This window comes from Salvelinus fontinalis, chromosome 9, assembly GCF_029448725.1.
Source record: "Salvelinus fontinalis isolate EN_2023a chromosome 9, ASM2944872v1, whole genome shotgun sequence".
NCBI lineage: Eukaryota > Metazoa > Chordata > Actinopteri > Salmoniformes > Salmonidae > Salvelinus > Salvelinus fontinalis.
The window spans coordinates 52,399,664-52,422,832 of record NC_074673.1 but is presented as its reverse complement, the minus strand read 5'-3'; the positions used below and the strand labels follow the sequence as shown (position 1 = coordinate 52,422,832).

Below are 23,169 nucleotides of genomic sequence, written 5' to 3'. Positions count from 1 at the left end.
AGCTGCCCTCCAGTCATGAGCTGCCACTCAGTCATGAGCTGCCACTCAGTCATGAGCTGCCACTCAGTCCGGAGCTGCTGCCCCTTCTCCCGGAGCTGCTGCCCCTTATCCCGGAGCTGCTGCCCCTTATCCCGGAGCTGCTGCCCCTTATCCCGGAGCTGCTGCCCCTTATCCCGGAGCTGCTGCCCCTTATCCCGGTGCTGCCCCTTATCCCGATGCTGCCCCTTCATTTAGGTGGGTTTAGTTGGAGGGTGGTCATTGGGCGGGGGATACGGAAGCGGGGAGTGACTATGGTGGGGTGGGGACCTCGCCCAGCGCCAGAGCCGCCATCGTGGACAGACGCCCACCCAGACCCTCCCCTAGACTTTGTGCTGGTGCGCCCGGAGTTCGCACCTTAAAGGGGGGGGTTCTGTCACGTTCCTGACCTGTTTTCCTTTGTTATGTATTTGTTTTAGTTGGTCAGGGCGTGAGTTGGGTGGGTTAGTCTAGGTTTTCTATTTCTATGTGGGGTTTTGTGTTCGGCCTGGTATGATTCTCAATTAGAGACAGGTGTGTATCGTTTGTCTCTGATTGAGAGTCATACTAAGGCAGCCAGGGTTTCACTGGTGTTTTGTGGGTGTTTGTTTCCTGTGTCAGTGTTTGGGCCACACAGGACTGTTTGAGGTTAGTCACGTTTGTTGTTTTGTATTTTGTAGTGTTTTCTTGTGATTTACATTAAACATGTACAATTACCAATCCGCATCTTGGTCCGATCCATGCTCCTCCTCGTCTGAGGAGGAGAATGACATTGACAACCTTGACAGTAGCTGCGAGACCACTGTGACTGACAAGGGAATCCACCGTGAAATTCCACTAGACAAAACAAAGGCAAACGGGCTGAAATTGGGTGAAATACTGTGTCAACTTTTCCAATAACAGAGGCCTGCTTTTTTAACGTTGCAAAACATGAGTTTTTCTATGACATTAACTTATGAATATGTCTGGTAAACCCGTTCAGTGCGGCTGCTTTGAAAGATCGAAAAGTACGGGCGCAAATGCTGTCTCGCCACACGTTTTCCTGCGGCTCTGCATGAATTTGTTTATTTTCAAACAGTGACGCATTGTCTTAAACTGTTGACCTCAAAAACATAATTTGTACAGAAGTAGCTGGTTATGCTAACGTTAGCTAGCTAACCAGAAGAATGTTTACAGTACCATGGCTGAATGCCTCTTGATTCAACTAACTTCCCACAACAATTTTAATCAGAACATGATTAAAATCATTGCATTTAGCCAACTACTGTTTTTGTTGTACTTCTTGCATTTAAGCAAATTATCCCAATTGTAGTAGTAGCAGCTTGTGACTAGTTAATGTTGAAGTACATGGATAAGTAGCCTAGGCTAGATCTAACATCGATATTATATTTTACATAAACTCAGACCTGGCTGATCTGTTATTGTCTTCTGTGGAATTAAGAACATTGTTGGACAAGTGTAACGGCATTCCTCCTCCTCTTCATCTTCGGAAGAGGAGGAGTATTGAGGGAACCAAGGCGCAGCGTAGTGAAATTACATGATTTTATTAACGAAACACGAACTTGATTAAACTAACAAAAACAACAAACGGTGTAGACAGACCTAGACGACGTACTTACATAAAACAAGAAAAACGCACGAATAGGAACATAGGCTACACAAACCGAACAAACCGTAAACAGTCCCACGTGGTGTACAGACACAGACACAGAAGACAATCACCCACAACGAACACTGTGACAACGCCTACCTAAATATGACTCTTAATTAGAGGAACGCCAAACACCTGCCTCTAATTAAGAGCCATACCAGGCAACCCAAAACCAACACAGAAACAGAAAACATAGTATGCCCACCCAACCTCACGTCCTGACCAACTAACACACATAACAAACTAACAGAAATAGGTCAGGTACGTGACAACAAGTTTAAAGTTCTTTGTTCTTTGTATCCATAAAGCCACTTATTTTTATAATCAACCCTCCAATCATAAAATGGGAGAACACTAATTTAGAATGCCTGAAGATTTAACAGTACTTGTGTATGTCTGTGTATTTATGCACGCGCGTGTTCAACTTGAAGAACATAATAGCTGTATGTTCGTGACTTTTGTGTTGTTTATGGTGAAAATGCCATTAAAAACATTCCGATACAGATTATTTTGTGTTTCCCCCCCCTTTTTCCCCCCCTAATATTGCTATAACTCAGTACACTGCTTTTTAAACGGATAAAAAAAAAATCTAGGGCCAAATTTGAACAAATTCTTAAATCGTGATTAACTAAAGCCATTAACTCTATTAATTATTTTAATCGTTTGACAGCCCTAGTTTGAATATGAATCTTTGTCAAATCCATTAAAGAAAAGTCAAACTGAAGGATTTTCTTTTGTCTCCTTATTTCTCCTGGTTAGCCTACTGTCTGCAAAGGTTGTTACATTGTAACTACAAAGTCATTCAAAATGTCACTTCGCTTTACATTAAGTTGCTTCTCCTGGGCAAGTACATTGTAAATATATGTATAAAAGATCGATAAAAGACATTACTGTGCAGCCGTCTTCATCGACCTGGCCAAGGCTTTCGACTCTGTCAATCACCATATTCTTATCGGCAGACTCAATAGCCTCGGTTTTTCTAATGACTGCCTTGCCTGGTTCACCAACTACTTTGCAGACAGAGTTCAGTGTGTCAAATCGGAGGGCATGTTGTCCGGTCCTCTGGCAGTCTCTATGGGGGTACCACAGGGTTCAATTCTCGGGCCGACTCTTTTCTCTGTATACATCAATGATGTTGCTCTTGCTGCGGGCGATTCCCTGATCCACCTCTACGCAGACGACACCATTCTGTATACTTCCGGCCCTTCCCTGGACACTGTGCTATCTAACCTCCAAACGAGCTTCAATGCCATACAACACTCCTTCCGTGGCCTCCAACTGCTCTTAAACGCTAGTAAAACCAAATGCATGCTTTTCAACCGTTCGCTGCCTGCACCCGCACGCCCGACTAGCATCACCACCCTGGACGGTTCCGACCTAGAATATGTGGACATCTATAAGTACCTAGGTGTCTGGCTAGACTGCAAACTCTCCTTCCAGACTCATATCAAACATCTCCAATCCAAAATCAAATCTAGAGTCGGCTTTCTATTCCGGAACAAAGCCTCCTTCACTCACGCCGCCAAACTTACCCTAGTAAAACTGACTATCCTACCGATCCTCGACTTCGGCGATGTCATCTACAAAATAGCTTCCAATACTCTACTCAGCAAACTGGATGCAGTTTATCACAATGCCATCCGTTTTGTTACTAAAGCACCTTATACGACCCACCACTGCGACCTGTATGCCCTAGTCGGCTGGCCCTCGCTACATGTTCGTCGTCAGACCCACTGGCTCCAGGTCATCTACAAGGCTATGCTAGGCAAAGTGCCGCATTATCTCAGTTCACTGGTCACGATGGCTACACCCACCCGTAGCACGCGCTCCAGCAGGTGTATCTCACTGATCATCCCTAAAGCCAAAACCTCATTTGGACGCCTTTCCTTCCAGTTCTCTGCTGCCTGCGACTGGAACGAATTGCAAAAATCTCTGAAGTTGGAGACTTTTATCTCCCTCAACAACTTTAAAAATCTGCTATCCGAGCAGCTAACCGATCGCTGCAGCTGTACATAGTCCATCTGTAAACTACCCACCCAATTTACCTACCTCACCCCCATACTGCTTTTATTTATTTACTTTTCTGCTCTTTTGCACACCAGTATCTCTTCTTGCACATGATCATCTGATGATTTATCACTCCAGTGTTAATCTGCTAAATTGTAATTATTCGATTTATTGCCTACCTCATGCCTTTTGCACACATTGTATGTAGATTCTCTTTTTTCTACCATGTTATTGACTTGTCTATTGTTTACTCCATGTGTAACTCTGTGTTGTTGTCTGTTCACACTGCTATGCTTTATCTTGGCCAGGTCGCAGTTGCAAATGAGAACTTGTTCTCAACTAGCCTACCTGGTTAAATAAAGGTGAAATAAAAAAATAAAAAATAAAAAATATCCCTTGTACCAACATTGTAATTACAAGTAAGTTGGTTGTTAAAGATTTGCTACATTGTAAGCACAAAGTAACTAAATGGGTTATACCTAATGTTAGCCTATTGTCTGCAAAGGTTGTTACATTTAAACTACATAGTAATTATAAAGGTTACACCCAACTGGGTTTCACTCTACATTAAGTTTCCTACTACTGGGTAGGTACACGATAATTACAAGTATATCCTATGTAAGTTTATCTGGCAAGTAGGCTAGTGGTTAGAGTGTTGGACTAGGAACTGAAAGGTTGCAAGATCAAATCCCCAAGCTGACATGGTAAAAATCTGTCGTTCTCCCCCTGAGCGACCACTGTTTCTAGTCACATAAAGGTAATATTTTTAAAAACTCCATAGCTTTTGAGCCAGGTCATAATATAGAAATAAACTAATTGAAAATAAGCTCCTAGCCTATTTATCAATCCTGGTATTATATGTGGATTCGATAGTAGTGGGACCATGTAGTTATGTGTAACAAGGTCAGATTTTGGTTGGAGTCAGTGGCGAATTTAAGTATAGGCGATATGGGCAGCCGCCCGGGGCGGCATCTTGCCGGGCGCGGCACGGGGCAACGCACCAACATTTTTTGGAATGGTGACATTGTCACGATCAGGTTTTCTATCGCTAATTTGCACGTCACATCAATGATATCATGTCACCGTGTAGGACTGTGGGTCAATTAACTATGTCGGAGTAGGCACCCTGATTCTAGTTTGTAAGCTAGGCAGGCTACTGCCTGGGAAGGTCTCCCACTCAGAAGTACGAGATGGGGAGGGGAGCGGGGGTAGGTTGACCTCAGATCTCCCCACTGGAAGCCTGAGGTAGGGGGAGCGGGGGAATCTATCAAATAGAGCACCTCTAACTGTGTACAGTACTAATGCAATTAGTAAAATCAGCGAAATGCTACCAAATAAACCATAATTCTTTCATAATACTGTGAATATATAGTTTCACAGACATATTGTGGCATTTTTTTCTGGTTTGTGCGAAATAATTAAGAATAATATTAAACCAGTCTGCACACCACCAAGGTGAATTGGTTTAGTCTTGACTCTTGGTTGACAGTGTTGGGAGAAGTATTGACGCTTGAGTACCAAATCAACATAAATTTGTTTCCATTTGTCTCTGTTACTTCTTTTTGATTTCATGCGTGTAATTACAAAACATTAGTTACATAGTGGAACAAGAAAATGTTTCATAACATCAGTAGTTACACATGTGGACTAACCTTCAGCAAGTGAATGTGTAATGGTTTTGGCCTTTCTAGGGAGTTTTTCCTAGCCACCGTGCTTCTACACCTGCATTCTAGCTGTTTGGGGTTTTAGGCTGGGTTTCTGTACAGCACTTCGAGATATTATCTGATGTACGAAGGGCTATATAAAATAAAATTGATTGATTGATTGATAATGACACATTTCGTGTTCCAAATGTGTAATACTTGATAGCTACACAACCTTATTACCATGTAATTACTTAATAACATCTATGAAACTACTATTATTACTACAGTTATTACTGGGTAGTTACATATTAATAGGAGCAACTTATTGTAAAATGTTACTGGTAAGTTTGCTCCTCTCACTGTGCAAGTGGTTGGTAAGCCCGTTGAGTGTGAGATTCAACGCAATAGTGGTGCAATTACATTCATTCGGTGTACTTCATCTTTTAAATGCTTATACAATGTTTTGTGTGTGTTCCTAGGCCTTCGGCACTGCTTCAATTTTGACACAAAGAAGTACAAGATCATTGAAGGTTCCAAAGAGGCCCAGTTCGGGTACACAGTGCAGCAGCATGAGGCAGGAGGACGGAAGTGGTAAGACACACTCTTTCTAGTCTCTCTCTCTCTCACATTTCCACTCTAAATCACTATCACTTCCTCCCCACTCAGTCTTCCAATCACTGTAAAATGAAAAGAAAACGTGGATTTCATCTCACCCAAAGCTTTGGACAAGGTTATTACTCTTCCCAGCAAGCAAAATGAAGTTGAAAGGATGTCTACAAGATGTATTTTCCAGGCGTTGAAGTTAAGTTCATTTTAGGTTCTGAATGAAAGGTGAAAATACGTGTTTTCCTGATGTTTAAAATACGTATTTTGAGGTCCGCCCAAAACAAGAAAAAATGTGGTCGGTCCGGACCAGACCAAATCTTCAGCACAGTACGGCATAGCACAGTTCAGCACAGTGGAGTACAGTATAGTATGGTACAGGACAGAGTTTTATTCAGTAGAGTACATTTGAGTACAGTGGAGTGCGGTACAATACAGTAAAGTTTAATTCAGAAGAGAAAAGTACAGTACAATAGTTTTATTCAGTCCAGTACAGCTTAATTCAGTAGAGTACACTACATTAGAGTAAACTATACTTTGCTTTTCTTTATTGTAATGTCCTGTACTCTGCTGACCTCCACAGTACTGTACTGTGCTGTTCAAACTTGTGAAACATAGATGTCTATGCTTGGTTCAGATTTGTTCAGGACCGGACCAAATCGGAACCTATCATAGACATCTATGTTTGCGCCAAAACAAGGCAGGACAGGACCAAATCTGAACCAAACATAGATGTTGAAATCAAGACCGGTCCAGACTGCATAAAAAAAGTCTGTCCTTGCTTAGTGGGTTTGTACCTCTTCCAGAAAACATAGTGCTGTCCTCTCATTGCGTGTCAACGAATCAGAAAGTATTCATACCCCTTGACTTATTCCACATTTTGTTGTGTTACAGCCTGAAATAAAAATGGATGAAGTATGTTTTTCTCTCACCAATTTACAGTACCCCCATAATGACAATGTAAAAACATGCTTTTATTTTTTTATGTATTTATTTTTTGATAGGAAATACAGATAATCTTATTTAGATAAGTATTCACATCCCTGAGTCAATACATGTTAGAATCACCTTTGGCAGTGATTTCTGCTGTGAGTCTTTAAGGGTAAGTTTCTAAGAGCTTTGCACACCTGGATTGTACAATATTTGCACAAAACTGTAACTAGGCCACTCAGAAACATTCAATGTTGTCTTGGTAAGCAACTCCAGTCAATATTTGGGCTAGTGTTTTAGGTAATTGTCCTGCTGAAAGGTGAATTTGTCCCTCATTGTCTGTTGGAAAGCAGACTGAACCAGGTTTTACTCTAGGATTTTGCCTGTGCTTAGCTCTATTACGTTTCTTTTTATCCTAAAAAACTCCTTAGTCCTTGCCGATGACAAGTATACCCTAACATGATGTAGCCACCACTATGCTTGAAAATATGAAGGGTATTACTCAGTGATGTGATGTGTTGGATTTGCCCCAAACACAACACTTTGTATTCAGAACATAACATTCCTTTCTTTGCCACATTTTTTGCAGTTTTACTTTAGTTTCTTATTGTACAGGCTTCCTGTCATATACTCTGTCATATAGGTTAGTATTGTGGAGTAACTACAATGTTGCACAATCCTCAGTTTTCTCCACATCCATTAAACTCTAACTGTTTTAAAGTCACCATTGGCCTCATGGTGAAATCCCTGAGAGGTTTTCTTCCTCTCCGGCAACTGAGATAGGAAGGACGCCTGTTTCTTTGTAGTGACTGGGTGTATTGATACAAAGTGTAATTAATAACTTCACCATGATGAAATGGATATTCTATGTCTGTTTTTTTTTTTTACTCATCTACCAATAGGTGCCCTCCTTTGCGAGGCATTGGCAAGCCTCCCTGGTGTTTGTGGTTGAATCTGTGTTTGAAATTCACTGCTCGACTGAGGGACCTTACAGATAATTGTATGTGTGGGGTAACATAGATGGTAACGAGATGAGTGTCACGCCCTGACCTTAGAGAGCCTTTTTATGTCTCTATTTGGTTTGGTCAGGGTGTGATTTGGGGTGGGCATTCTATGTTTTGTTTTCTATGATTTTGTGTTTCTATGTTTTGGCCGGGTATGGTTCTCAATCAGGGACAGCTGTCTATCGTTGTCTCTGATTGGGAACCATACTTAGGTAGCCCTTTTTCCCTCCTTTCGTTGTGGGTAGTTGACTTTGTTAGTGGCACTTAGCCCTGTAAGCTTCACGGTTGTTTTTCTTAGTTTGTTGTTTTGTTGGCGTCATTTTCTATAATAAAAGGAATATGTACGCTCACCACACTGCACTTTGGTCCACTTCCTACAACGACGGCCGTGACAATGAGTTATTCATTCAAAAATCATGTTAAACTCTATTATTGTACACAGAGTGAGTCCATGATACGTATTATGCAACTTGTTAGGCAAATTTGCCATAACAAAAAGGGTAGAATACTTTTCTTTTCTTTTTTTATAAAAAGAAATGTCTAAAACATAATTCCACTTTGACATAATGTGGTATTTTGTGTAGGCCAGTGAAACACAATCTCAATTTAATCCATTTAAAATTCAGGCTCTAATACAAAATGTGGAAAAAGTCAAGGGATGTGAATACTTTCTGAAAGCACTGTATTTGGATGAAAGAAGAGTACCTGTTAAGGCAGTCAATGTTGTTCTCCTCCTCAAACGAGGAGGAGCATGGATAGGACCAAGATGCGGATTGGTGATTAATCATACTTTTAATGAAAACAGCAAACACGACACTACAAAACTACAAAACAACAAACTAACAAACCTTCAACCGTCCTGTGTGGCCCAAACACTGACACAGGAACAAACACCCACAAAACACCAGTGAAACCCTGGCTGCCTTTGTATGACTCTCAATTAGAGACAAACAATACACACCTGTCTCTAATTGAGAATCATACCAGGCCGAACACAAAACCCCACATAGAAATACAAACATAGACAAACCCACCCAACTCACGCCCTGACCAACTAAAATGAATACAAAACAAAGGAAAACAGGTCAGGAACGTGACAGAACCCCCCCCTTAAGGTGCGAACTCCGGGCGCACCAGCACAAAGTCTAGGGGAGGGTCTGGGTGGGCGTCTGTCCACGGTGGCGGCTCTGGCGGTGGACGAGGTCCCCACCCCACCATAATCAATCCCCGCTTCTTTATCCCCCTCCCAATGACCACCCTCCCACTAACCCCACCTAAATGAAGGGGCAGCACCGGGATAAGGGGCAGCACCGGGACAAGGGGCAGCACCGGGACAAGGGGCAGCACCGGGACAAGGGGCAGCACCGGGACAAGGGGCAGCACCGGGACAAGGGGCAGCACCGGGACAAGGGGCAGCACCGGGACAAGGGGCAGCACCGGGATAAGGGGCGGCAGGTCCTGGCTGAGGGACTCCGGCAGGTCCTGGCTGAGGGACTCCGGCAGGTCCGGGCTGAGTGGCAGCTCCGGACTGTAGGGCAGCTCCGGACTGTAGGGCAGCTCCGGACTGTAGGGCAGCTCCGGACTGTAGGGCAGCTCCTGACTGTAGGGCAGCTCCTGACTGGCGGGCAGCTCCTGACTGGCGGGCAGCTCCTGACTGGCGGGCAGCTCCTGACTGGCGGGCGTCTCTGGCAGCTCCTGACTGGCGGGCGTCTCTGGCAGCTCCTGACTGGCGGGCGTCTCTGGCAGCTCCTGACTGGCGGGCGTCTCTGGCAGCTCCTGACTGGCGGGCGTCTCTGGCAGCTCCTGACTGGCGGGCGTCTCTGGCAGCTCCTGACTGGCGGGCGTCTCTGGCAGCTCCTGACTGGCGGGCGTCTCTGGCAGCTCCTGACTGACGGACGGCTCTAGCGGCTCCTGACTGACGGACGGCTCTACTGGCTCGGGACAGACGGGCGGCTCTAATGGCTCGTGGCAGACGGCTGACTCAGATGGTGCTGGGCAGACAGATGGCTCAGACGGCGCTGGGCAGACAGATGGCTCAGACGGCGCTGGGCAGACAGATGGCTCAGACGGCGCTGGGCAGACAGATGGCTCAGACGGCGCTGGGCAGACAGATGGCTCAGACGGCGCTGGGCAGACAGATGGCTCAGACGGCGCTGGGCAGACAGATGGCTCAGACGGAGCTGGGCAGACGGGCCGTTCAGGCACCGCTGGGCAGACGGCAGACTCTGGCCGGCTGAGACGCACTATAGGCCTGGTGCGTGGTACCGGAACTGGAGGTACCGGGCTGAGGGCACGCACCTCAGGGCGAGTGCGGGGAACAGGAACAGGGCACACTGGACTCTCGTGGCGCACTCTAGGCCTGGTGCGTGGTACCGGAACTGGAGGTACCGGGCTGAGGGCACGCACCTCAGGGCGAGTGCGGGGAGAAGGAACAGTGCGTCCAGGGCTCTGGAGACGCACAGGAGGCTTGGTGCGTGGTGCCGGAACTGGAGGCACCGGGCTGGAGACACGCACCATAGGGAGAGTACGTGGAAGAGGAACAGGGCTCTGGAGATGCACTGGAAGCCTGGTGCGTGGTGTAGGCACTGGTGGTACTGAGCTGGGGTGGGAAGGTGGCGCCGGATATACCGGACCGTGATGGAGGACACGTGCTCTTGAGCACCGAGCCTCCCCAACCTTACCAGGTTGAATGGACCCCGTAGCCCTGCCAGTGCGGCGAGGTGGAATAGCCCGCACTGGGCTATGCAAGCGAACCGGGGACACCACCTGTAAGGCTGGTGCCATGTACGCCGGCCCGAGGAGACGTACTGGAGGCCAGATACGTTGGGCCGGCTTCATGGCATCCGGCTCGATGCCCAACCTAGCCCTCCCAGTGCGGCAAGGTGGAATAGCCCGCACTGGGTTAAGCACGCGTACTGGGGACACCGTGCGCTTTACCGCATAACACGGTGTCTGACCAGTACGACGCCCTCTCACTCCACGGCAAGCCCGGGGAGTTGGCTCAGGTATCCAACCCGGCTTCGCCACACTCCCCTTTAGCCCCCCCCCAAGAAATTTTTGGGTGAGCCTCTCGGGCTTCCGTGCTAGCCGCGTACCCTCATACCTTCGGCTCCTCTCTCCGGTTGCCTCTGCTCTCCTCGCTGCCTCCAGCTGTTCCCATGGGAGGCGATCCTTTCCAGCCAGGATCTCCTCCCATGTGTAGCAACCCTTGCCGTTCAAGACGTCTTCCCATGTCCATTCCTCTGTCTGTCTCTGCTGCTGTCGCTGCCCTTCTCCACTCCGCTTGGTCCTCTTGTGGTGGGTGTTTCTGTTAAGGCAGTCAATGTTGTTCTCCTCCTCAAACGAGGAGGAGCATGGATAGGACCAAGATGCGGATTGGTGATTAATCATACTTTTAATGAAAACAGCAAACACGACACTACAAAACTACAAAACAACAAACTAACAAACCTTCAACCGTCCTGTGTGGCCCAAACACTGACACAGGAACAAACACCCACAAAACACCAGTGAAACCCTGGCTGCCTTTGTATGACTCTCAATTAGAGACAAACAATACACACCTGTCTCTAATTGAGAATCATACCAGGCCGAACACAAAACCCCACATAGAAATACAAACATAGACAAACCCACCCAACTCACGCCCTGACCAACTAAAATGAATACAAAACAAAGGAAAACAGGTCAGGAACGTGACAGTACCCCTGGATATCAGTAGGATTTTGTTCCTCCCAACAGACTCCATACAGTCACACACATCAGAACAGGAGCTGAGATGTTGCCTGGAGCTGAGATGTTTCCCACTACCAGGCGTCTTGCCTGTGGTTTGAGAATTATCTGTCAGATAAGACTCAAATAATGATTTCTGATGGCGTCAAGTCTAGTTTCCTGGATATTACCAAAGGTGTACCGCAGGGGTCAGTACTGGGACCGGTTCTCTTTACTACTTATATAAATAATATTGATCTATCTGTTAAAGGCTATGTTAGAGTTGCAATGTGACTTTGTTGCCTTAGAGAAAGCCCTGTTTGTTTTTTAAATTAATAACCTGTACTTAATGAGGGCAAGACTAAATATATGTCGTTCTCTAATTCTCTCAAAACATTTTCAGATGAACTACATATTTATTAATTGGATGTTTCCCCCATCGATCGGGTTCACGTCTATAAATATCTTGGCATTTGGATTGACAAAGACTTCATGTTTAAAAAACATATGCATGAGCTAGTTAAAAAGCTACGATTTTAAAGTGGGATCATTTTTTTAAAATAGATATTTCCTCTCACCTAAATATCAGGAAGCAGATTGTACAGTCAAATTTCCTGCCAGTTCTTGACTATGGTGACACCATATTGTAGCAGCCTCTACTCTTAAACCTTTGAATGCCTTCTACCATAGCTCCCTTCGCTTTATCACAGGTGAGTTTAATACTGCATCTTGTATCAAAAGGTTGGCTGGTCCTTGTTAAAGTCCCGTAGATTACTTCATTATAACCTTTTTGTTTACAAAGCTCTACTACACAAACTTCCAACTGACCTAACTTCGTTGCTAACGTATAAAAGAATGAGCTAGCGACCAATTTAGGGAAATGCTCCTTTAGTTTTAGTGCCCCCCATTGTTGGAATAACCTACAAAATCCCTTGCATCTTGATTCCCTTGTGTCGCTAGGGCAGTTTAGGACTCCGGTGTTGAATACATTTTTTGAGGATGGCAGTTGTTTCAATTGATTGTAGTGATTAATTTGTTGAATGAAACCCTTGTGTATGAAACCCTGGTCTCAATTAAGCTACCCTGAATAAATAAAGTGAATAAATAAAAATATTTAAAAAATAAGTGTAACATCTCTCTCGTACATTGGAGATTATTTATGGTCATCTTTCGTTGAAATTATGTTTTCATATTGTACAAGTGGAAATGTGAAATCCATATGCCTCTAGCTAGCTTTTCCCTGCTTCATCATACACAATGTGCACGTGTACATGCATACATGCAGGCGCACACACTAGCACACACACATCCACCCACACACACCACCAATGGGTCTCTATGGCACTGGGTGTTTTGCCAACCTGGACACAGGGATAGGTGTCACATAGTTAACGTAAATCTGTCTCCCTCTATTTAGTATGATACGTTACATTTTGTATGGTATATATTCAAGTGTGGATGTCCATCATCCATTTAGTATGATATGTTATAAATTGCAAATTCGTACAATATGTTATGAACTCCACATTGTTGTGGCTAACGTTAGCTAGGCTAGGGGTTAGAGGTTAAGGTTAGGGGTTAGAGTTAGGAGTTGGGGTTAGTGGTTAGCTAACATGCTAAGTAGTTGCTTAGACATTCGAGTCATGACCAATCTCTCTCCTTTCATTTTTGGCTTAATTATATGTAAAGTCCCCTGTTTTGTGGACCTGTGTGGTTCTGGTACTTTCACTTAGAAATCGATATGTGGAAACCATAGATCGAAATGACTTGCATTGAGCGGTAGCCCTGATTCTTACGGACACAGGAATACAGTACGTTCGGAAAGTATTCAGACCCCTTGACTTTTTCTACATTTCGTTACGTGACAGGCTTATTCTAAAAAGGATTAAATAAAACATTTTCCTCATCAATCGACACACAATACCTCATAATGACAAAGCGAAAACAAACAGGTTTTTATACATTTTTTCAAATGTATAGAAAGTAAGAAACAGAAACAGATATGTACATAAGTATTCAGACCCTTTGCTATGAGAGCTCAGGTACATCCTGTTTCCATCGATCATCCTCGCGACTAGCTCTGAGGAAACTTTGCGGTATTTTATTTTTGAATGTATTATTTTTTACATTATTAGCTCAGGAAATGTTTTGGGTCATTACATACAGCAGGGAAGAACTATTAGATATTAGAGCGGCGGTAACTTACCAGAACAACCAGCATTACGACCAGAAATATGACTTCCCCGAAAGCAGATCCTTTGTTCGCTCTCCCCAGGGCAATTGAACTGATTCCAGAGGCCTACCCAAAACATCGCTGGCAGAAGAGAGGCACTCGGAGCGGCCTGCTGGTTCGATTTAGGAGGCTCGCACACCACCCACCGCTTCCGAGTATATTACTCGCTAATGTTCAGTCTTTGGATGACAAAGTTGACGAGCTCAGGGCAAGGATTTCTTTCCAGAGAGACATCAGGGCCTGTAACACACTTTGTTTCACGGAAACAAGGCTCTCTGGGGATATTCTGTCGAAATTGGTCCAGCCAGAGGGATTATCAGTTCATCGTGCAGACAGGAATAAATATCTCTCCGGGAAGCAGAAGTGCGGAGGTGCGTGTTTCATAATTACCTACTAATTGTAGTAACATAGAGGATCTCAAGTCCTTTTGTTCACCCAACCTAGAATACCTCACAATCAAATGTCGACCGTATTATCTCCCAAGAGAATTCTCCTCGGTCATAGCCATGGCCGTGTATATCCCCCCTCAAGCCGATACCACGACGGCCCTCAAAGAACTCCACCCCACTTTATGAAAACTGGAATCCACATATCCTGAGGCTGCATTTATTGTAGCTGGGGATTGTAACAAAGCAAATTTGAGGACAAGGCTGCCGAAGTTCTATCAACATATTGACTGTTGTACTCGAGCGGGTAAAACACTCGACCACTGCTATTCAAACTTCCAGGATGCTTACAAGGCTCTCCCCCGCCCTCCTTCCCCATCCTCAGAGCATTACCGGACCAGCTGGCTGGTGAGTTTACGAGCATATTCAATCTCTCCCTGTCCCAGTCTGCTATCCCCACATGCTTCAAGATGGCCACCATTGTTCCTGTACCCAAGAAAGAAAAGGTAACTGAACTAAATGACTATCGCCCTGTAGAACTCACTTCTGCCAACAGGGAGGAGGTGGGTGCTCTGGGAGTGTTGTGCCAGGAAAATAACCTATCACTCAACGTCAATAAAACAAAGGAGATGAATGTGAACTTCAGGAAACAGCAGAGGGTGCACCACCCTATCCATATCGACGGGACCACAGTGGAGAAGGGAAAAGCTTCATGTTCTTTGGTGTACACATCACTGACAAACTGAAATGGACGATCTACATAGACAGCATGGTGAAGAAGGTGCAATAGAGCCTCTATAACCTCAGGAGGCTGAAGAAATTTGTCTTGGCACCTAAAACCTTCACAAACTTTTACACATGCACAATTGAGAGCATCCTGTCGGGCTGTATCACCGCCTGATACGGCAACTGCACCGCCCGCAACTGCAATACTCTCCAGAGGGTGATGTGGTCTGCCCAACGCATTACTGGGGGAAAACTACTTGCCCTCCAGGACACCTACAGAACCCGATGTCACAGGAAGGCCTTAAAGATCATCAAGGACATCAACCACCGGCAATGAGAGATTGAAAAACAGCTTCTATCTCAAGGCAATCAGACTGTTAAACAGCCACCACTAGCACATTACATGCTACTGCCTATAGACATAGACTAGAAATCACTGGCCACTTTAAGTAATGGAACACTAGTCACTTTGATAATGTTTACATATCTTGCATTACTCATATCATATTTATATACTGTATTCTATAATATTCTACTGTATCTTATTCACTTTAATAATGTTTACACATCTTGTGTTACTCATCTCATATGTATATACTGTAATCTATATTATTCTACTGTATCTTAGGTCATGCCGCTCTGACATTGCTCGTTCATATATGTATATATTCTTAATTCCATTCCTTAATTCGATTTGTGTGTATTGTGTATATGTTGTGACATTGTTAGATATTACTTGTCAGATATTACTGCACTTGTGCTAGAAGCACAAGCGTTTCACAACACCTATAATAACATCTGCTAAACACGTGTATGTGACTAATACAATTTGATTTGATTTGATCCATGAGAAGTTTCTACAACTTGATTGGAGTCCACCTGTGGTAAATTTAATTGATTTGACATGATTTTGGAAAGGCCCACACTTGTCTATATAAGGTCCTAGAGTTGACAGTGCATGTCAGTGCAAAAATCAAGCCATGAGGTCGAAGGAATTGTCCGTAGAGTTCCGAGACAGGATTGTGTCGAGGCACAGATCTGGGGAAGGGTACCAAAAAATGTCGGCAGCATTGAAGGTCCCCAAGAACAGTGGCCAACATCATTCTTAAATTGAAGAAGTTTGGAACCACCAAGACTCTTCCCAGAGCTGGCCACATGGCCAAACTGAGCAATCAGGGGAGAAGGGCCTTGTTCAGGGAGGTGACCAAGAATCCGAGGGTCACTCTGACAGAGCCCCAGAGTTCCTCTGTGGAGATGGGAGAGCTTTCCAGTAGGACAACCATCTCTGCAGCACTCCACCAATCAGGTCTTTACGGTAGAGTGACCGGACAAATGCCACTTCTCGGTAAAGGCACATGACAGCCCGCTTGGAGTTTGACAAAAGGTACCTAAAGGACTCTCAGACCATGAGAAACAAGATTCTCTGGTCTGATGAAACCAAGATTGAACTCTTTGGCCTGAATGCCAAGCGTCACGTCTGGAGGAAACCTGGCACCATCGCTACGGTGAAGCATAGTGGTGGCAGCATCATGCTGTGGGGATGTTGTGCAGTGGCAGGGACTGGGAGACTAGTCAGGATTGAGGGAAAGATGAACTGTGCAACGTAGAGATAGATCCTTGATGAAAACATGATCCAAGGCGCTCAGGACCTCAGACTGGGGTGAAGGTTCACCTTCAAACTGGACAACGACTAAGCACAAAGCCAAGAGAATTCAGGAGTTGCTTCGGAACAAGTCTCTGAATGTCCTTGAGTGGCCCAGCCAGAGCCCGGGCTTGAACCCCATCGAACATCTCTGGAGAAACCTGAAAATAGCTGTGCAGCAACGCTCCCCATCCAACCTGACAGAGATTGAGAGGATCTGCAGAGAAGAATGGGAAAAGCACCTCAAATAAGCGTGTAGCGTCATATCCAAAAAGACTCAAGCCTGTAATCGCTGCCAAAGGTGCTTCAAGAAAGTACTGAGTAAAGGGTCTTAAATACTTATGTAAATGTCATACTTCCATTTCTAAAAAACGTTTTTTCCTTTATCATTATGGGGTATTGTGTGTAGATTGATGAGGGAAAGGCGAGTTCCTAACGAGTTCAGGAAGCCAAGCTAGAGCTCTTTGAGATGTTCACAGCAATTGGGGCAGACATTTTGATCAAGAGAGACAGTTAGAAATGATGCACATTTTCTGTGACACTAAATATACAAATATGCATTTTACAGTTGTAAGGAAGGTGAAAACGTATAAATTATAAATTGATTATACTATACTTTCCATCATATTTTCATCATATTTGTACTGTGTACTTGAGTTTGTGTCCTCAAGTGACTATACCTCAGCAATTTTTAACTGTTGTACCAGAAAGGTGAGATTTTTTACTTTCTTGGAGTATGCAGTGTCACTAGTTATTGTTAATGGCCCTCCTGATAAATGGTTATTTTTTGGGATTATGGAGATTACGTTTATGAGGTTTTAAGTAACCGTCTTTCCTATGTAACCAGGCCAAATGTAACATATCATACTACTTTGTGTCTCACAGATTTATGTTAAACTGAACAAAATTATAAACGTAACACACACAATAATTTCAACAATTTTACTGAGATACAGTTCATATAAGGAAATCAGTCAATTTAAATACACTGCTCAAAAATATAAAGGGAACACTTAAACAACACAATGTAACTCCAAGTCAATCACACTTCTGTGAAATCAAACTGTCCACTTAGGAAGCAACACTGATTGACAATAAATTTCACATGCTGTTGTGCAAATGGAATAGACAAAAGGTGGAAATTATAGGCAATTAGCAAGACACCCCCAATAAAGGAGTGGTTCTGCAGGTGGTGACCACAGACCACTTCTCAGTTCCTATGCTTCCTGGCTGATGTTTTGGTCACTTTTGAATGCTGGCGGTGCTTTCACTCTAGTGGTAGCATGAGACGGAGTCTACAACCCACACAAGTGGCTCAGGTAGTGCAGCTCATCCAGGATGGCACATCAATGCGAGCTGTGGCAAGAAGGTTTGCTGTGTCTGTCAGCGTAGTGTCCAGAGCATGGAGGCGCTACCAGGAGACAGGCCAGTACATCAGGAGACGTGGAGGAGGCCAAAGGCAACAACCCAGCAGCAGGACCGCTACCTCCGCCTTTGTGCAAGGAGGAGCACTGCCAGAGCCCTGCAAAATGACCTCCAGCAGGCCACAAATGTGCATGTGTCAGCATATGGTCTCACAAGGGGTCTGAAGATCTCATCTCGGTACCTAATGGCAGTCAGGCTACCTCTGGCGAGCACATGGAGGGCTGTGCAGCCCCACAAAAAAATGCCACCCCACACCATGAGTGACCCACCGCCAAACCGGTCATGCTGGAGGATGTTGCAGGCAGCAGAACGTTCTCCACGGCGTCTCCAGACTCTGTCACGTCTGTCACATGTGCTCATGTGCTCAGTGTGAACCTGCTTTCATCTGTGAAGAGCACAGGGCGCCAGTGGCGAATTTGCCAATCTTGGTGTTCTCTGGCAAATGCCAAACGTCCTGCACGGTGTTGGACTGTAAGCACAACCCCCACCTGTGGACGTCGGGCCCTCATACCACCCTCATGGAGTCTGTTTCTGACCGTTTGAGCAGACACATGCACATTTTGACGTTGGAGGCGGCTTATGATAGAGAAATTAACATTCAATTCTCTGACAACAGCTCTGATGGACATTTCTGCAGTCAGCATGGCAATTGCACGCTCCCTCAAAACTTGAGTCATCTGTGGCATTGTGTTGTGTGACAAAACTGCACATTTTAGTGTGGCCTTTTTTTGTCCCCAGCACAAGGTGCACCTGTATAATGAGCATGCTGTTTAATCAGCTTCTCGATATGCCACACCTGTCAGGTGGATGGATGATCTTAGCAAATGAAAAATGCTCACTAACAGGGATGTAAACAATTTTGTCCTCAAAATGAGATAAATAAGCTTTTTGTGTGTGTGGGACATTTCTGGGATTTTTTATTACAGCGCATGAAATATGGGACCAACACTTTACATGTTGTGTTTCTATTTTTGTTCAGTATATGTTAACTCTTCGATGCCAGGCTGACTTTCCTTTCCTCTTAATGTCTGCTGTCAGTGAGGTATGAGTCTAGCCTGAAAGAATATCACATCCCTCATCTTTATGGCTCTCAACTGCTGCTACTCTCCACAGGAATGGACTTTATGTCCTTTACCGAAGTGAGCTTGTGGAAAGGAGCATGATTTAAATCTGTCTCCAGCTGGTTGTTTTTGTTCAACTATTATTGTGATCAATTATAATTTGTAAACATCACAGTTTAAAAGCTGCTAGCTTAACTTTTAGTCAGGGGTCTTGGATGAGAAGGTTTCATCCTCAAGACGGCCGAGATTGAGTAACATTCCAGGTATTGTTACTGTTTTCAGACTGGAAGTCTTTCAGCCATGAGGAATATCTTGCGGTTCTTCCAGGATTGCAAAATATTTTGCCCTATGAAGTCACAGGTAAATAAGTGGAAACTATTTGTCTTTGTCTAGCAACCTGTTCGCAAGCATCCCAGAGGCTTTTGATGACTCTGGAAAGTATGTGTTGTGGTCGTTTATTCCCAAGCCCCCTTCTGTGCATCCCATCACTGGCCGATTAGAAGGGGGAGAAAAACAAACTACTCAGTGATACAGGAAGGGGTTGTTACTTCACAAGCAGAGCCTGGGGTGTATTTATTAGTCGGATTCCGTTGCAAAATGTTTCGTCTGTTGCAAAACGTTTTGCAACGGAAACCATTTACTCCAAAAGAAAAACTAATGAATACACTCCAGGCTCTGCTTGTGAAGTAACAACCCCTTCCTTTCCGTATCACTGAGCAGTAAACAGTAAACGGTTTGCAACAAACTAAATGTTTTGCAACTGAATCTGACTAATGAATACATCCATAGTTTTCAATTTGAGCCAGGGGACCTTCGTATAGGCGTGACATGCAAAAAGTATGTGGAGTCAACTGGCGCATATTCTTTTAGGCAGACATTACATTACGGGGCGGCAGGTAGCCTAATGGATAAAGCGTTGGACTAGTAACTGAAAGGTTGCAAGATCGAATCCCTGAGCTGACAAGGTAAAAATCTGTTGTTCTGCCCCTGAACAAGGCAGTTAACCCACTGTTCCTAGGCTCTCATTGAATATAAGAATTTGATCATAACTGACTTGCCTAGTTAAGTAAAGGTAAATTAAACTATGTTTAATACTTTGAAATGTAGTTTGCACTTAATAAACAGCCCAGAGTAACATATGCAAACTTGTTTCCTCGATATTTACACCAAGGATCCCATTAAAACCTTAATGGCCTCTGTCTTTTATATATGAATAGTTGCCATTCAAATGTGAGTGTTGAATATCACAGCCAAATACCATTGGCCATTTACGCTCTCCTAGTCATCTGCTATCCAGCTGACTGACATTTGGGCTGTCATCTCCCACATTCTCTGCTACCGCAGACGAGAAGCCAAAAGCATCAGAGCGTTGCGTAATGGGGTCAGACGCCTTTGACCTTTGAGTCAAAGGGAAGATCATGCTGAGAGGTGGCAGATGTTTGCAGCGCTGCGTGAATCTGTTTGTTTAGTCTGTTTGTTCCTTTGATCTCTGTGTTTGATTTTGGTCCGTGACTTAGCGGGTGGACTGCAAACTACGGGCAGAACTTAACGCGTAGCTACGCGTAAGCGAAGGATTTCTTAAAACTGTGCCAATGGGAGATTGCCTGCACCTGCGTGTTAAGACAAACTTGCTTGCAACTAAAACCTCACAAGAATAAACCAGCAAGAGGGGTAAACTTCAAAGCAAGATCAAGGAGTTAGCCAACTAACTTGCATGAATATTCTGAAATAACTTTAACATTTAAAAAAAGATAAGCTTTTAGAAAGATTAACTTTTCCACATTTTGTTGCATTAGAGCCTTATTCTAAACTGGACAAAATAAATGTTTTCCCTCATTATTCTACACACAATACCCCCTAATGACGAAGCAGAACTTATTTACATAATTATTCAGACCCTTTGCTATGAGACTCGAAATTGACCTCATGTTTATCTTGTTTCCATTGATCATCCTTGATGTTTCTACAACTTGATTGGAGTCCACCTGTGGTATTTCAATTGATATGACTTGATCTGGAAAGGCACACACCTGTATATATAAGGTCCCAGAGTTGACAGTGCATGACAGAGCAAAAACCAAGCCATGAGGTCAAAGGAATTGTCCGTAGAGCTCTGATACAGGATTGTGTTCGAGTCACAGATCTGGGGAAGGGTGCCAAAAAATGTCTGCAGCATTGAAGGTTCCCAAGAACACAGTGGCCAACATCATTCTTAAATGGAAGAAGTTTGGAACCACCAAGACTCTTCCTAGAGCTGGCTGCCTGGCCGAACTGAGCAGTCGGGGGAGAAGGGCCTTCATCAGGGAGGTGACCAAGAACCCGATGGTCAGTCTGACAGAGCTCCAGAGTTCCTCTGTGGAGATGGGAGAACCTTCCAGAAGGACAACCATCTCTGCAGCACGCCACCAATCAGGCCTTTATGGTAGAGTGACCAGATGGAAGCCACTCCTCAATAAAGGGCAGATGGCAGCCTGCTTGGAGTTTGCCAAAAGGTACCTAAGGAGTCTCAGACCATTAGAAACAAGATTCTCTAGTCTGATGAAACCAAGATTGAACTCTTTGGCCTGATTGCCAAGCGTCACGTCTGGAGGAAACCTGGCAGAAACCTGGATGAAACCATCCCTACTGTGAAGCAGGACAACGACTCTAAGCACAGGGCCAAGACAATGCAGGAGTGGCTTCGGGACAAGTCTCTGAATGTCCTTGAAAGGCCCAGCCAGAGTCCAGACATGAACCCAATTGACACTTACACTTGATTGAAAATCTCTGGATAGACCTGAACATAGCTGTGCAGAGACGCTCCCCATCCAACCTGACAGAGCTTGTGTGGATCTGCAGAGAAGAATGTGAGAAACACCTTGAATACAGGTGTGCCAGGCTTGTATCGTCATACCCAAGAAGACTCAAGGCTGTAATCACCCCCAAATGTGCTTCAAAAAAGTACTGAGTAAAGGGTCTGAAAACTTATGTAATTGTTACATTTCATTTTTTTTTTGCTTTGTCATTATGGGGTGATGTGTGTAGATTGATGAGAATAAGGCTGTACCGTTACAAAATGTGGAAAAAGTCAAGGGGTCCTCATACTTTCCGAATGCACTGTATCTATATTTAGCTTTCTTAATGAACCAAACCAGAAAATCAACTGTTATTTCTGGTTGTTTGTAAAAGTTAGCTTGCTAACTCATTGATCCTACTTTGTAGCATACCCATCAGTTGAGCTCATGTTGTTATTGTGTCAAATGAGTCTGACACCAGACAGCTGCGTGTACGTTCTCTACTCCCGCCTCAAATGAAATATCGACTTATCAGGAACATAAAAAAAAGACTGCTAATCAATCTGAAATACTTTTTGTCACTTTAATAATGTTTACGTATCTTGCATTACTCATCTCGTATGTACAGTTGAAGTCGGAAGTTTACATACACCAAACCTGTTTGGGCTGCAAGCCCGACGTCGGAACGAAAATGACAACAGCTGCAGGGCGCGAAATTCAAAATCTATTTTTTTTAAATATTTAACTTTCACACATTAACAAGTCCAATACAGCATTTGAAAGATAAACATCTTGTCAATCCAGCCAACATGTCCGATTTTTTTAATGTTTTACAGAGAAAACACCACATATATTTATGTTAGCTCACCACCAAATACAAAAGTGGACAGACACGTATGAATATGATTATGATGTATGAATTATGATTCAAGTAGCATGCACAAGCCAACCGAAATAAACTAAAACCAACCTAAAGAACCCATAAAAAACTACCTCAGATGACAGTCATATAACATGTTACACAATAAATCTATGTTTTGTTCATAAAAAGTGCATATTTTAGCTATAAATCAGTTTTACATTGATGCTACCATAATTGCTACCACATAGCTACAGTCTGAATCCAGACGGGAGTAGCCAGAGAAAATACAGACACCAACGTCGACTACTAATTACACCTCATAAAACATTTCAGAAAAACATATGGTGGATAGCTAATGAAAGACAGATATCGTGTGAATAGAGCCAATATTTACGATTTTTGAAGTGTTTTACAGCGAAAACACAATATATCGTTATATTAGCTAACAACATAAGCTAGCATAAGGCAGCATTGATTCTAGTCAAGCGCTAGC

At 44.0% G+C, this 23,169-nt stretch overlaps 1 protein-coding gene across 1 annotated transcript in view; it reads left to right on the top strand.

The window, feature by feature from the left end:
* itga11b (integrin, alpha 11b) overlaps positions 1-23,169 on the top strand; it is a 108,201-nt gene that overhangs the window by 22,656 nt on the left and 62,376 nt on the right. Inside the window, exons 3-4 of the mRNA XM_055932982.1 lie at positions 1,817-1,827; positions 5,799-5,910. Of these exons, the coding sequence (XP_055788957.1) occupies positions 1,817-1,827; positions 5,799-5,910 (123 nt within the window). The remainder of the gene's footprint in view (positions 1-1,816; positions 1,828-5,798; positions 5,911-23,169) is intronic.